The following is a 15920-nucleotide window of genomic DNA, read 5'->3' on the forward strand; positions in this document are numbered from 1 at the left end:
TTCTCTTAGTATTCTCTTAGATTCTCTTAGTCAGAATAACGAAAATTAGGCTTATCTACATATAATGTCCAATACTTTAAGCGCAATAGAAAAGAATCAGAAATACAGTATGAACAAATTCACATTAGCTAACAAGAATCATTACTCACTATTCCCTACAGACTCATCTTGTTGTAAGAACACAAGATTACACTGAAAAGCCAGATCTAAAAGAGCCAACCCAAGTGTATGGCAATATTGTACATTAAGCGACACCCTCAAGCAACAAGGCGCAATATCACAAAATATCAGGTTTTCAAAAATGCGACTTCACCAGAACTTTCCACGTCACGACACCAATCACTTACCCCCCCTCATGCGCTTCCTTTCACTCGCGGGGTACATCTTGTTAAAATGCACGTATGTACTCCTGCAACCTCAAATAAGATAAAGCCTATTCAATTGGAGCCTTCAATAGGAATCTTGCTTCAATATCTCAGGCTTCAAATCCACAAGCAGAGATAAAATCAAATAATTTATCAGATGCCAAATTTCAGCAATTGTTCTCTAGCACTGATGGCACAACAATCTTCATTGCTTGACAAACTTTCATTAGATCAGATTTTGAATGCCCAGCAGAAACAAATAATCTTATACCAACAGGTAGTGGACATTTATCAACGGTTGACCGCTTGGAACTCACAACGAATACGTCATGCTTCTCCAAAAGCTGCATAATGCACAAATAACTCAAAAATTTTAGACCTAAAATCTAAATGTATATAAACCAAATTGACCGGTGACTTCGACTTGTGTACCTGATCAACAATGTCTCCAAGCAGTTGCATGTCTTTCTCTGAACAGCCTGTGGAATTCGCTAGTTTCAGAAAAACTATGGGAGAATCAGGGTGGCTTACAATTTCAAATTCTTGCAGATCCGACAAACCTGCAGTTTTTAAACTAGTTAGATTAACACAAACAAGTAGCCCATTATGAAGCCTAGAAAAATTACACAAATTAACCCTAAGAAGATAGGTGTGACTATCCTAAATTTAGGTCAAGCCTAAGATGCATCCCAACACAAAACTTCTGTCTTGTGATTTCATTTCAAATTAATACTCCCATCGTCCTTTTTGATTGCCCCATAGCAAAATTTCACTTTATTAAGAATTGGGTGTAAAATGTGCACATGAGTTAATAAAGTGGGCTCATGGAGAGATATATAGAGCAAGTGGGAAAATATTTCATTAAGGTATGGAGCAATCTTAAAGGGACATCCAAAAGGGGAAAATGGGGCAAACAAAAATGGAATGAGGGAGTATATAGGCTTTCCAAGCCGCAACATATAGGTCAATTCGAATCAGTTCCAATAGGAATCAGATTTTGCAACAAAGTCGAGCCGGTTGGGTAGGAAGCTTCATTGTAAAACGGAGTACTAAGTATAAAACAAAGGAGAGTAAAAATTTCAATCATAAAGACATCTAAATACCTAGACAATAAATCAAAACAGCAAAAATTAACCAAAAAGATTTACTCCGTAAAAAAAATGTTCCGAATCAAAATTCCAATAGCAGAAAGAAAATTAGGCTATCGTTTATCCAGATAAGATCAGATAAGTCCCGATCAGTTCAAGGAAAATTAATGGTTACCCAAGTACAACTTATAACAAAAATAAGTTCGGTTAAAGTTCAGGAAAAATAAGTGAAAATAAGGTGAATATAACACACCCGTATTTTAGACAGTTTTTGGGAGGTCTAAATGTACCTGTTCTTGACCCTCACTAGTCTATAGTATTATCGTGTATGTAAGTATGTAATATTGGACTTATGGCATATTGCTTCAATATTATGTAACCACAACAAGAAAACATGTAAATCTATATACGAAGTATTTCTTTTTAAAGGAAGTAAATCTATTTATTTCTTGAATTCAATACAAGTCCCCTACAAATTTTCCTAAATCCTAAACTACATCACAGTTAACAGTGAAAACCAAACTACAACGTCAAAGATATATCCACAAACCTAGTTCGTGGTGGTACGAACAGAGCTTTGTCCTCACGTACACTAATTTTTGCAACAAAACAGTTAGAAACATACCTTCCCTTAAATGGGCTACATTCTCCTTCAACTTCTTGATCAGTTCTGGATTTTCTTGAAGGACATCAATGGCAGAGATTGCAGCAGCTGCCAAGTATGGAGGTAAAGAAGCAGAAAAAACATAGCCGGAGCTGCTTAGGCGCTGCAAGTAAACATCAAAACAAGAAATTGCACATCATTAAAGAACATAGACATTAGCCTTTCCTTACGTATTTTAGAAAAGAGACTATTATCATCAGCAGTAAGATATAGGATAAGTTAAGTGGGGGTTTTTAATATCAGATTCAGATCAGTATATGACGCACAAAGAGAATACATTGGCCTTGGGCTTACATCAATATTTAAGAGTGTTCCCTAGAGAAATGCTCTCTTTCTCTAATAAAACTTACACCAGGACAAAACATTATTTATTTTCCTGCCAAAACATTTTCTTAAAAAATATTTCTACTTTACTTATTTTTTCATCTTCCACAGTTCCGCCTTTTTTTAATTAACTGTTTCATCATTATCATTATCATAACCCCATTGCCTCAAAGAGGCTCCCGCGAGAAGCGGGGTAAGGGGGGGTCGGACGTATGCAACCTTACCCCTGCAATTGCAGAGAGGTTGTTTCCAATTGACCCAAAAGCGATAACGGGACGACCATCTTCTACTTCATGGAAAGGAAGCGAAGAGGTTTTAAGAACCATTTTGATTTAGTCCATTACATCCACAGCCAAAAGAACAAATGAATCTTCACTGTTTATTTATGGAAAAAGAATACGGAGTATCAGTTTGATATATTATGGCAATATCTATTACAGAGATATTTTCTAAAAATGATTTGCGTGTAATATTTTAGTCAAATGAATATATTAGTACTGGAAAATATATTTACTCAATATTTTTGTCAAATTAGCATTTTAAGCATAAATCTTTTCCTAACATATTAAACATATAGCAGAATATTTTTTCATCCAATATTGCATATTAGATGATTAAATTGATACTCCCTCCGTCTCGGAATACTCACACCGTTTTGACTTTTTGCACTATTCACAATTCACTTTAACCCTATTTTATTTCTAATATATGAAAACAAATGTTAATATATAATATATTGTTGGCTTCATCTTAATATATATTTTCAAAATATTAATATTTTATAAGTTTTTATGATATGTAGTTCAAGATATTGGTGGTCAAAGTTGTGCATTGACAAGTGTGTCCAGTCAAAATGGTACGAGTATTTCGGGACGGAGGGAGTATATTTAAGATTTATTAATTATATAGTAGCAGTGGGAGAAGAAATATTTCTGTCACATAATAATTTTAGGATATTTGTGCATGCACGGGATCTAATCTATAAATCTCCTAAAACTATGTGCAACCCTTAGCAATGCATTTATTTAGGAACATAGGGAGAATAAAAATAATTATTTTGTCTCCAATAGCTTACGGGGGCGTTCAACAGCACTTTTGTTTAGTGTTTTTCTATTTTTTTACCCAAAATTTAAACAAAACTTGTTCGCCTATTTTGTTTAAAAAAGAAAATATCCTGCAAACTTCGGATATAAAAAACGAAACAGAGGAAACCACTTAGTGGTTTAGGGTTTTTTGTTTTATTAAATTCTAGCCCATGGCTATCAATCTGGAGACCCAAGTCCCGGCGGTGTTTATGTTACCACTCGGTTTCTCACTCTAGTCCGTCGTTCCGCCGCCAGGACTAGGACTGTTTAAATCATCATCATCGTCTGTCGTTTAAATCTCTAACGTTGCAGCATTGCCGATAGGGGTGTCCCCTATTCGGATAAAAACCGAAATCCAATCCAACCCAAACCTAATTGTTAAATCGGATTGGATTGGATTGAAAATTTTTGAAAAATTGGATTTTCAGATTGGATTAACCGAAATAACCGTAATATTGGGTTATATTTTTTATAAAAAAATGACAGCTAAATATTTGGGAAACCCTAAAATATTTAACTATTTAAGTGAGATATTTTTCACTTTTGTCGTTCCTTCTTCATTTCCTCTTCTTTACCTCTCACGGCCCTCAGACTCCTCACTCGAGTCTCTCCTCTCAATTGAAGATCTGCTTTTGTCCTTCGTGCTCCTCACAACTTGAGGTACTCTTCTCTTCTTTTCTATCTTAATTTTAGTTTTAATTTTTCTTCTTCTTCTTCTTCCCATCTCCTTCTTCATGGAAGTTGTTTTAGTTTTCAGTTTTTTAATTCCTCTAAATTTATTTGATTTTGTGATTTATATTGTTTTAGGACGTCACAACAAAATCCCATTGAATTTGACGTTGAAGAGCAAATTTCTATCAAAAATACCAAGAGTGAGAAATCTAAATCTAAAAGGAAGAGGATGAAAGATAGATCTGAGGTATTGGAGCACTTTACTAAGGAAGAAACGGCTACTGGGCTTCGAGCAGTTTGCAAATACTGCAACATGAAGTATAATTGTGATCCTAAGAGGAATGGAACCAGTCCTCTCCGGCTCATATATCTAAATGCCCTAAGTATCCCTTTAACACTCCAAAAGATTCTAAGCAAAGTTTGCTTTCTTTTCAAGATGCTAAGAAACAAGATGGAAACAGTAGCTTAACATATCAAAAATATGATCCTGCTATTATTAGAAATGCTCTATCTTTTATGATAATTGTTGATGAGTTTCCGTTTAAGTTCGTTTTAGGGTCAAGGTTTTAGATACTTTTGTAGTGTTATGGAGTCTAGGTTTCATGTTCCATCTAGGCCAACTGTAGCAAGGGATTGTTATGAGTCATTTTTAACAGAGAAAAGAAAGCTTAAAAGTGTACTGAGGAAATGTAATTCAAGGGTTTCAATAACAACAGCTTCATGGACTTCCATTCAGCAAATTAATTACATGGTTTTGACTGTTATTTTATTGACAATGAATGCGAATTGCAAAAAAGGATATCGAACTTTTGTACTATTGCAAGTCACAAGGGTGAGGAAATTGGAAAAATGATACAGAAGTGTTTGCTTGAATGGGAGCTTGAATTTTTTTTTTTTGCATCACTGTTGATAATGCTAGCTCCAACGACACTGCGGTTGCTTACATGAAAAGAAAGACTAATGGTTGGAAACCAGGGGTTCGTAAGTGTCGTTACCTTCATATGCGTTGTGTTGCTCATGTTGTTAATTTAGTTGTTTCTGATGGTCCGAAATCTGTTGATGAGTCGGTTCTATGTGTTAGACATGCTGTGAGGTTTATTAAGCAGTCTCTTGCGCACGCTTGGTGAAGTTCAAAAAATGTGTCGAGGATGAAAAATTAAGTAGCAAAAAGTTGTTGTGTCTTGATGTGCCCACTAGATGGAACTCTACTTATCTCATGTTAGGGTCTGCCATTACTCTTGAGGAAGCTTTTAAAAGGTATTCCGAGGAGGACCCCCTTTATAATGTTGAGCTAAGTGAGAGGGAAGGGAATGGAGCCCCCACGTTAAATGATTGGAGTAATGTTAAGAGGTTCTCTGGATTTTTAGAAAGCTTTTACGAGTTGACTTTGCGTGTCTGGTTCTTCTTATCTGACTCCCAACCAATTTTTTCATGAGCTTGTCAATGTTGTTGTGCTCTTAAAAGAGGTGTTTATCTGAGGAACCATAAATGTGTTTGATGAATGAAGGAGAAGTATGAAAAGTATTGAGGGAATCCTTACAAGATGAACTTAATGATATTTATTGTTGTAGTCCTTGACCCTCGTTATAAGTTGGACTATGTTGAGTGGATGATAAATGAGTCTATTGTGCTCATAAAAAACTTAAAGGAAACTCTATTTTCTTTGTATGAGGAGTATCGTGTTTTGCCATCAACTTTTGTACCTAAGGAGGAAGTGTCACTATCTGCACAAAAGAAAGTTGAGGTTTTGAAGAACAAGTATAAGAAACACAAGTGTGAGAAAGAGGGAGAACTAAAGATGGAGTTAGACAAGTACTTGGAAGAAGATAAGAGGAAGATTCTGATGATTTTGATATCCTGGGATGGTGGAAATTCAACAGTACCAGGTTTCCTACTATGAGGAAAATGGCTCGTGATGTGTTAGCATGTCAAGTCTCAACTGTAGCATCTGAAAGTGCATTCAGGACTGGGGGGGCGTATTCTCGATTTTTTTAGAACCTCTCTTTCTTCTGAAGTTGTAGAGTGTCTTGTTTGCTCTCAAGATTAGATGCATGCCTCCCCAAATTCAGTGAATGTTGAAGAATGCTTGGAAGAACTGGAGCTTCTAGAAGAAGGTAATAGTTCAAATTATTTAAATTTCATGTTATTATATGTTGTTATTTATTATATATGATTCTCTTAGTTATTTTTTTCATCTCAATTGCAAGACTTGAGCAAAATGTCAATTGGTGGACCTGAAAAGATTGAGGTAGATGATTGAGTGGTCTGCTGCTGAAGATATAAGCCTCAAGGTAAGTTCTGAACTTATTCTTCCTTTGTAATTTAGTTCTGTTCAAAACAAACCTTTTCTTTACTTCTTTTATGTTGAATAGGATGTAGCTGTTGACTGTTGGAGACTTGGAGTACTGGATTGCTAGTCTTGATTCGAGGAACGGAAAATGTTTCTGGTGGTTTGGGAGGAATTGGGTATGCTGCTTCTTAAACTATGTTTAATGCTTAAATGCACTTTCCTACTTATGTTTAATGAGTGCTAAAGACTTTATTTATTTGTTGCGTGTTAAAGTGTTGAACCATTATTTTGTTTCTAATTTCCTTATGTAGTTGAACTATGTTACTTTTAATTCTAAAGACCATGTTAATTAGTATTTTAATTCTCCATTTTTGAGCATTTGGTTCACTCAGAAATATCCAGTAAAGTAGTGGAAATTCTTGCTGACCGTTTGGGTAAAAGTTTGATCATTTTAAGGGCTTTTTCTCTATTCTACGATATCTACCCACTGGAAAATAGTTATATGTATGCTAATTTGTATTTTAGTTTTTATAGCATTATTAAAAATGGATCAAAAAATTGGACGTTTATTTTAATCCGAATTTTCGGATCGGATCAAAATAACCGAACTTCAATTTGGATTGGATTAAGTTAAAATTCGGATCGGATTGGACTCTAAATTGTAAAACTGAATTATAGTTTGGAATAATCCAAACCGAACCCCGAACGGAGACCCTGAGTTGCCGGCATCTTGGGCCTTGTTCACCGCCGACATGTTTCTACAAACCACCATGTTCACATTATTTCTTGCTCTATTTAGATGATACTCGTGCCCCATTTGAATAAAACAGAGAAAGAAAAGAAAATCAAATTGGGAGATAATTTGAAGATGGATGCAGGAAATTAAATTCGAGAGGGGGGGTAGAAGGCTGAAGAAAGGTGAATGAGAAGAGAATGAATGGTGCCACAATGGTGGCAGGTGAGGATAGTTGTTGGAGAGACACGTGGGTTGAATTTCTATAGAAGAGAAAGAGAAAACTATATACTACCAGCTTTCTTTTTGGGATATGAAGCTAAAAGCAGTGTATCAGTTTTGATTTTTGTATCAGTTTTGTAAAAAACTCAAAACAAAACAAAGATTAGTTTCTTGTTTTCTTTAAACTGAAAACTGAAACTAATGCCGAACAAGATCTAGTGTTATAAAAAAAATCATCCAGATTTTATCCTTGATCAAACTGCATGCTCTAGGCTATAAACTATGTCTTTTTACTCCTTGAAGGAAAAAGGAGGATTCATGAGATACGAGTACCCAAGAATGCGCGTCTCCGGCTAGAATTCAGCAATCTGAGACTTATTTACACACCATTGATGATTAAGAGTTTGAAGGTTGTGTAGTATCTTTACGGTATCTCTATCGTTCACTTATTATTAGTAGTCTTGGAATACTTTGTTCTCAAAGCCATAAAGTTGAACTTACAATACTAAAATTCAGAATAATGAAAATCTTAATTTGTGTTCTTTCCTCCTTATCCTTATCATTGAGTTTATTCTATGAATCAAGTATCTTTTTGATTTGCACCTGTACTTGATGAATCTTTCCTCAAAAACTTAGTATCTACAATATAATTGTGTGCGGTCGGTGTAGTATTTTTATTTTTACTAATTAAATATCACAACTTTAGCCAGAGGAATTGAAGTGAGCAAAACTCTTGTTGTCATGCCATAATAATCACACTTGAAAATGCAACTGAGCACAGCTGCAGGACCACAAGATATGACATGCAAATGATTGATTGTAATAAAATCATCATACCTGGTGCTCAATGTCTCTTAAATTTCCAGTGCAGAAACCTCCTTCTGCAGCTAATGCATGACCCATAGCACCTGTTATGATATCGATTTTCTCAACCTGCAAACATGTCACAATGGGTATTATATGGAGATGAAAGAAACAGTTAAATCTCAAAATTGGAGTACATACAGGAACCCCACAGTGTTCTGTGAGACCTCTTCCAAACTCTCCTAGCACACCAAATGAGTTACTCTCGTCCATCAAAAGGGGACACATGTATTTTTCCTTCAATTTAATAATCTCATTTAGAGGAGCAACTTGTCCGGAATTCTGCAAGCAAAAGAAGTAATATGAATTTTTGTTTCATATGATGACTTGTCCTATAAGAATTAAAAAGAGTAGAGATCACAATAAAACATCACATCAGTATCCTACTGTCCGTATCTTTTCATACTGTGTGAGCAAGTACGAAGCTGTTAAATTCTGTATGCTGTATATTCCACTCATTTTTTTATATATAAAAATAAGTAATAAAGCTAGATTGAAAAGGTATAAAAAATGTGAGGAAAAGAACATAAAGTTCTTGCTGGAGGTTTGTCTGCAACAGAGAAGCGGACAAACGGAAAAATACAGTGTGACAGTTAGGAAGGGATGAGAGTGAAGACACTTGTACTCCAGAACGAAGAGAGAGGTCTTCCTATGAGTTCTACGTCCAAGTAGGCACTTATTCAAGCATTAAGGCAATCTGTAAATCCATACTGTCAACAACCAGCTGATAGCCCTATTGTGAGTAATTAATATGAAATATACACTAGAGCACAATTCTAAAACAAAAAAGAATAGAACTATATGTTTGATGGCGCAAGAGGAACCTTAAACGTGGAGCTAAAGTGCAACAAAATTCTTGACAAGTTAACTTATTGCTTCTTATTTAAAAAAATGTATCGCTTCTCAAATTATACTGCACAGTCATGGGCATCTTTTCTTCCCCGGAAGAAAGAATTTTAATCTAGATAGGGTGTTCTCGCTAAGTAAGCACAAGAGTTCTGCCATTTCTTTCCACTCTGGCAACTCAAGTCTCAAAGTCTATGGCAAGAAACTTGAAAAGAGGCTCTTTTTCTCTTTGATTTGGAAAAGACAGGTCTTTTCTTTCAATACAGTTTTCGCCTACCCCTATTGCTACTAGAAACTAGCAGTGGCGAGAGAACTATTCTCTTCCGCTCCACATGTGAAAATGAGAAATACCATAAAGTTGACAAATTTTCAAAACCCCCCATCCTCAAAGGAGGAAAATTGTCAATTAGTACCTATATGCGAATTACTACCTAGCTTGTTAAAAGTTGTCAATTACTACCTAGGTGTTTAGTTATTGTTGTCAATTTGCTACCTTAGCCCATATTCCGGCCAATTAGTCACTAAGCATATCATAATAAACCATTAATCATACTTTAATTATTTTAATTAATCAACAAAAATAAATTCCAAAACTAATTAAATCAAATAATCAGAAAGTACCCAAAAAGGATTAAACTCCCATAATAATTCTTCAAATGCAGAATAATCCTTCCATGAAATATCAAGCCATCAAACCAACGACGACAATAACAATCACGCAGGGGTGGGAAGATGAAAGGCAGAACGAAAAGTAGAAGTTCGCCTGTGAGAGAAGCTAGTGATGGTGGTGCGAGGTAGTAATGACAAAATCACCGAGCCACCGACATAGGAGAGAGAAAGAGGAGCAACAAGAACAAAGATAATGGGGTTTTTGGGTTTCTGATTTGTGTTGCAATTTCGGTAGAGTTTCAGATGATGATTGATTGTGTTGTGATTTTGGGAGCAATTGACAACAAAATTAATTACAGTACCTTCCTAGTAATTTCTTGCGACATGGAAGAGAGAAGAAAGAAATTTGAGCATTGCTCATCAAGGGGAGTTTAATTTGTCCTTCCACATATTAGTTAAGAAATGAATTATGATTTGACCTTAAACACATAATTTTGGGAGTTTACGTTTTTTGGGTTTTTTTGGTATTTTTTGTGTGCATATTTTTTGATTTTCTGACTTTATTAGTTTTGGAATTTTTTTTATTTTAATTAATTAATTAATTAAAGTATGATTACGGTTGATTATGATATAATTAGTTACTAATTGGCAGGAATACGGGCTAAGGTAGCAATTGACAACGATAACTAAACACCTAGGTAGTAATTGACAACCTTTAACAAAAAAGGTAGTAATTCGCAAAGTCACTAAAGAGCTAAGTAGTAATTGGCAAATTTTCCCCCCAAAGGTAATACGAATGTTAAAGCTTCTTAAAGATGGGCCAGAAAAGCTATCATTAGTGGTACAAATGCGAGAAATTTACATATTACAACCAAGTGACCAACGATATGTATACGATATACCTGATAAACTGCTTCTATAACAATGTACCGTCCACCTTTCTTCCGCTTCTTTTTAGAGGTTATTTTCTCTAAAATGCTTTCCAGGGAATTCATATCATTGTGCTTGAAATACTCAATGTTGCTTTTTGACAAGTGGAGTCCATTTTGGATACCCCAATGGACACCTTCATCCCTGAAAGACCACCCAACAGATGGAATTCAAACAGAAAGGTAGACTCACAGGACAGAGGGAAAAGGAATACACCTCATATGGCAAAGGGAAATGTATAATAATGATAATTAATTAACCATTGGCACATATGTATGGAGAAAAGAAGGACCATTCTAAGCAGATATCAAAAGTTTAAACTTATAAAATGAAATGATAATGCAGCATGGTCAGACTTCGGGTGAACTTGATACGGAGTACTCTTCATACTAGACCAGTCACTATATAGGAAATACATTTGCAGTGGCGAGTTCTTAACTTTTGTCAGCAGAGCTATATTGAACTTACAACAGGATGGGTCGTGTTTCACATATATGGATTTTAAAAGGACAACAGGCAACAGACTTCTGTTATGCATGGTTGCATATAGTTAGTCATTTTTCAAGTCAGGATTCTTATACTTACACAATAATTGTATCGCCTTTTTTACAGAAAGCTGGGATTACGCTAAACATGGTGGAAAGCCCATATGAGTAAAGTATGGAATCCGGCGTTCCCAAAAACTTTGCAATTCTGGATTCACAGTCCAGGTGAACATCTACAACAACAGAAAAGTGAGAAAAGATTACATACGAGAGCCCAGAGTCAAGTTTCCAACTTGTACTTAACATGAGTCAGTTCAACCATGAGAAATAATTATCTCTCACCAATAGTTCCATAGAAACCACGAGGACCACAAGAACCAACACCATATTTCTTTAATGCTGACGTACAAGAATCCTGCAATCAAAGCAAGTCAGAATGGAAAATACAGCAGGAAGAAGAATGTAAATAACAAGCATATGATTTTCTCACAAGTAATTTTTCATGACCAATCAATCCCAGATAATTAGCTGACGCAAAATTCACAACTTCCTTGCCATTGATTATTGTATGTGACCCAGCAGCACTGCGCCAAAATAATGTTTTTATCAGTTAAACCTCAGACATGGCAAATCTCTCAAAGATTGTAAGAATATTTGATTCGAATGACAAACTATTTGCTGAATGATATACATCGAATAAACCCAAACTTTATATTCCATCTTAAAATTTTAAAAAAATTTAGCACACAACAGACATCATTCATTAGCATGCCTACAAGACATGTAACTATGGTTACAGAACCAACTCTTAATAGAATGATCAGTTTTACTTCTCTAGTTTTGGAGGTTCACGCTGCATTTCTTCAGTTATAGCTGGAATAAGGGGTTCGGGAGTCCAATCATTACACACTTCATCTATTTCCTGCCAACATAAAAGAACATTTAGGGATGTAGCAAAATGCTAAGCAGACTAGCTTGTAATATAGCTAATACTAAACTTTAACACCACCATTACATATATACCAACAAAAGAGTTCATACATAAGATGATATACTACACTTTTAAGCAACTAAATTTAATATAAAATCAAGGAAAGTTATAGCAGATAGAACTCATAAAAGTAAGGAAATGCCTAAGACCTAAATTATACATTTTTCCAAACATGTGTGACAGCAAGGTACAAGACCACTAGGGAGTACTATCTGCTTAGTCTACAGACTGACTCGGATAAACTAAGATGATCCACGTAGTCAAAACAGATAACTATATAGAAAAACAAGAATAGTAACTAAGACTCCTTTGTTGTGCGCAGCTGCTTCTTCAGGAGCAGTAAGCCATGATCAGGTAGCGCAGTAATTACATTTTATACACTCAAAGCGTATTACATGTAGACGCCCAATAATTATAAGATCACTTTACCCTCACGAAAATGAATAACAATGTGAAGAATCTAGCACATGGAAAATGAACCTTTAATTAATTCCAAAACACACTGAAGGATAAATGAACATAAGATATAGTTGCTGATCATTAACATATCGTTTTCAAGTGAAATTTCTCAAAAAAGTTCTCCAACATACTTAAGATTTATGTATAAAAATGTACTAGGATAAACATCAAATGGGCAGACAATGGTATGTTCTGGGAAATTAACACATGGTACTAGCTTAGTAATAACCTACATTGTCTGTAAGTGGTTTCTTTGGTGGCGCATAACTTTTCTGAGTCAGCAGGTAGAGGATGACCACAAAGAGAAGACCTTCGACAAACAGATGACCTTCAACCAAAGAAAAAGAAAAAGGTTATAAAGTTTTCCCAGAGGAAGTAACAAATATCATCTAGTCCCTAAGAAGGGATGTGATGGATTTGAGAGAATACCCCCAATTTGAACTCCAAAGACAACAGCCCCGGCAAAGGGAGCGTCAAAAGCACTTGACACCCAATCTACTGAAGTTCGCAGCATGCTTGTAACAGCTGTTTCCATTTCCTGGAAAAATAACCAGTTGACAACTATGTGATGCTTCCCCTTTCAATAAATATATTAAAAATCATAATGCATTCAAGTGCTAACTCCAATAACCATACACCATTGCTTATAGCCATTGTTGTTAGAATCGGGATCCGGATCGTACATCCAATTTTAGCAAAACGATCCAGACCACAAGCAGAATCGCAAGGCTGCTAGGATCACAACAGGATCGTAAAGGATTGGTCTAGATCGTACAGGATTGGTCAATCCTACTTTTCACTTAGATTGTTACAGGATCGTGCAGGATATGATAATTCTACTTTTTGTTTTACTTATTAAAATGATCCCCAAAGCAACTAATGTTCTCTTTAAGTTCAAAAAATGATAACCTAACTTCATAAACGCAGGAGTTTTGTCTTTGCTAATTTAACTCACTCTTACGAAGTCATGTTGAATATGAAACATCAATATTATGTGAGAAAAACTATGTATTTATGATCAATATTGTTTGAAAGATGTGTATTTAGTCATCTCATAACATTTTTATTATTCCTCATTGCAATTCTTTAGGATCTTACGATCTGGTTCTACCTATTCCGTCCTACCTCCTCACCGATCCAAAGTGGGATCCCGATCCTGAGAACCATGCTTATAGTGAATGCACCTCGAGTTCCAGATCTCACTAGCTTAATTGCTTCTAATCCGACTAATCCCTGCCCCTTCTTTTGAAATTCTTCGATGTTAATTCTCTTATCAACCTTCCATGAAGGGTAAATTATAACTTAGTACATAGAAACCAATTCCTAATCTTCCGAACATCCCTTTTTCTCTTCCTTTTTTCTTAAAGCATACATTAGAGTTCCATAACCGAATGCTATGTAACGCTTCATGAATCCTTGCAAGGATTAACCTAAAAGGTGCAACATAAATCAAACTTTATGAAAAAGAGTTTGCTTTCAATGACTTTGTCACCAGCTCAAATCAGAATTTTAGCAATTCCAACCTACCAACTAGGCTTATTGTGGCCATTCTTCCGAGTAATATATCGAAAAAGTCGTGTAATACCTAACTAATTAACATTCAGCAATAATTTAGACTACCAAATTTGCTTCTTTCTATTTTTATACGATCAAACAATAAATCAACTAGACAACCAAATAAACCATCCTAAATCCAATTAGCTCATAGAAATTCCAAAAAAATTGATTATTTTACACATTACATATTGGAAATTGAACTTTAATTGATCCTAATTACATTTTCTTCAGTAAAACACAAAGAAAGAAACAATCTTCCCAATCACGATTTAGAAAATTTTAGGGAAATTGAAATAAACCCTTTTCATAAATAAATCAGACCCAAATACCTAATTGAATTCCATAATATATGTACATTAATGTCGAGAAAATTTACCTGATTGTATGACTGTTGAAGAAGTTGCGAGTACGGAAATCGGATGGAGAGAAAGAAAGACGGAGATCAACGACAATTGTTTTGGGTTTCATTTTAAAATACATACTACAATTAATTATTTATTTATTTACTTTAATTGTATCACTTTTCAAGAAAAAAACTAAATCTTCATCTACTCCGTATAACGTAATAAATTATACAAGGAAATTACCGAGTTTCTCGTTGACAGAGGCTGAGGCCGCAGCAGCGGCGCCGGCGGCGGTGGTTGGTAAGGTGTTTTTTAAGTCCGGTGTGAAAACCGGGGGCTTGGATTATATTTGTAAATGGCAATTGTATTCTTTCAGAAATTAATACAAAAAAGAAGGAAACAATCCTTTGGATTATGGTTATTATGGTTACAAGGAGTTTGGCAAGGATTGAAAATTGTGATTCCACTATTGAAAAATTTCGAACCTTTTAATTTTTTGTCAAAGTTGTTATGCCTAGGAAATGGCGGATCTTCTTTCTGGCCAGGATGTGATTTACCGTCAATCAAATTAACCTATTAGCTGAATAATCTCGAATTCAGGGTGCAGGTGTAAAGTGTAGTTTAAGCAATACACATCTTTGTAACGTGTACTCCCGAATTAGTCTACGAACACGAACGAGAAATTCAATCGTAGTTCCTCTGATAAGTGTACCTACACGTGCAGATGCGCCCCGAGTGAGCGTTTGAACTTTTAGGAAAGAACACACTTTGGAGGCACAAAGAGAATTAGGGTTCTCAAGGATGCCTAGGGTTTTGTGTATGATTAGTTGTATTGGAAAACTTAGGAATATTATGTTATTATAATAACATAAATAATGTGTGCGCCAACCAACCAAGCACAAGGCCTAGCCGACCAGCACACACACTGCACAAACAAGCAGGGTTGCACCGCGTTGGGCCTTGGGTCGCGCCCAAGCCAACACGTGTGCAGTGCTGCTGTTGCTGATGTGCTTCGTGGCCCACACGCACACAAAGCCGCAAGGCCATTGGCATGCCTGCTGTTGTGTTGCACTGCACTTGCCTCGCGTGCCCATGGGCCTAGGTGCTACGCGCACTCAGCTCGTGGGTTGCCCTTCATATGCGTACGATGATGCTTCGGTCAATGTTTATCATATAGTACGATACGATCTAACGTCGCACGATACAATTATTCGTTTCGCCCAGCTTACGAATATACGCAATACCATATACGATTCCGGTCCAACGTCTTATCGCATAATTATGTTTTCCGAACTAACTTCCCGAAAAGCCATTAAACGAATCTCCGATTCATTTAATCCGGCGATTTGTTTTATGTCATTGGTGTGACCTTGTAGGTTCAGTCAAGAGTTA

At 35.7% G+C, this 15920-nt stretch overlaps 1 protein-coding gene across 1 annotated transcript; it reads right to left on the bottom strand.

Annotated features, from left to right (window-relative positions):
- Nucleotides 1-62: 62 nt before the first annotated feature.
- LOC110800776 (long chain base biosynthesis protein 1) lies at nucleotides 63-15074 on the bottom strand. Its single transcript, XM_022006097.2, has 13 exons — nucleotides 14772-15074; nucleotides 13057-13165; nucleotides 12861-12955; nucleotides 12008-12099; nucleotides 11668-11761; nucleotides 11520-11592; nucleotides 11278-11410; nucleotides 10665-10836; nucleotides 8449-8589; nucleotides 8281-8376; nucleotides 2079-2220; nucleotides 798-925; nucleotides 63-709 (listed from the first exon to the last, which is right to left on the bottom strand). The coding sequence occupies exons 2-13, from the start codon at nucleotides 13160-13162 to the stop codon at nucleotides 533-535; spliced, it is 1449 nt and encodes a 482-aa protein (XP_021861789.2). The 5' UTR covers nucleotides 13163-13165; nucleotides 14772-15074; the 3' UTR covers nucleotides 63-532.
- Nucleotides 15075-15920: the final 846 nt, after the last annotated feature.

This window comes from Spinacia oleracea, chromosome 6 (genome assembly GCF_020520425.1).
Source record: "Spinacia oleracea cultivar Varoflay chromosome 6, BTI_SOV_V1, whole genome shotgun sequence".
In the NCBI taxonomy this organism is placed as follows: Eukaryota; Viridiplantae; Streptophyta; class Magnoliopsida; order Caryophyllales; family Amaranthaceae; genus Spinacia; species Spinacia oleracea.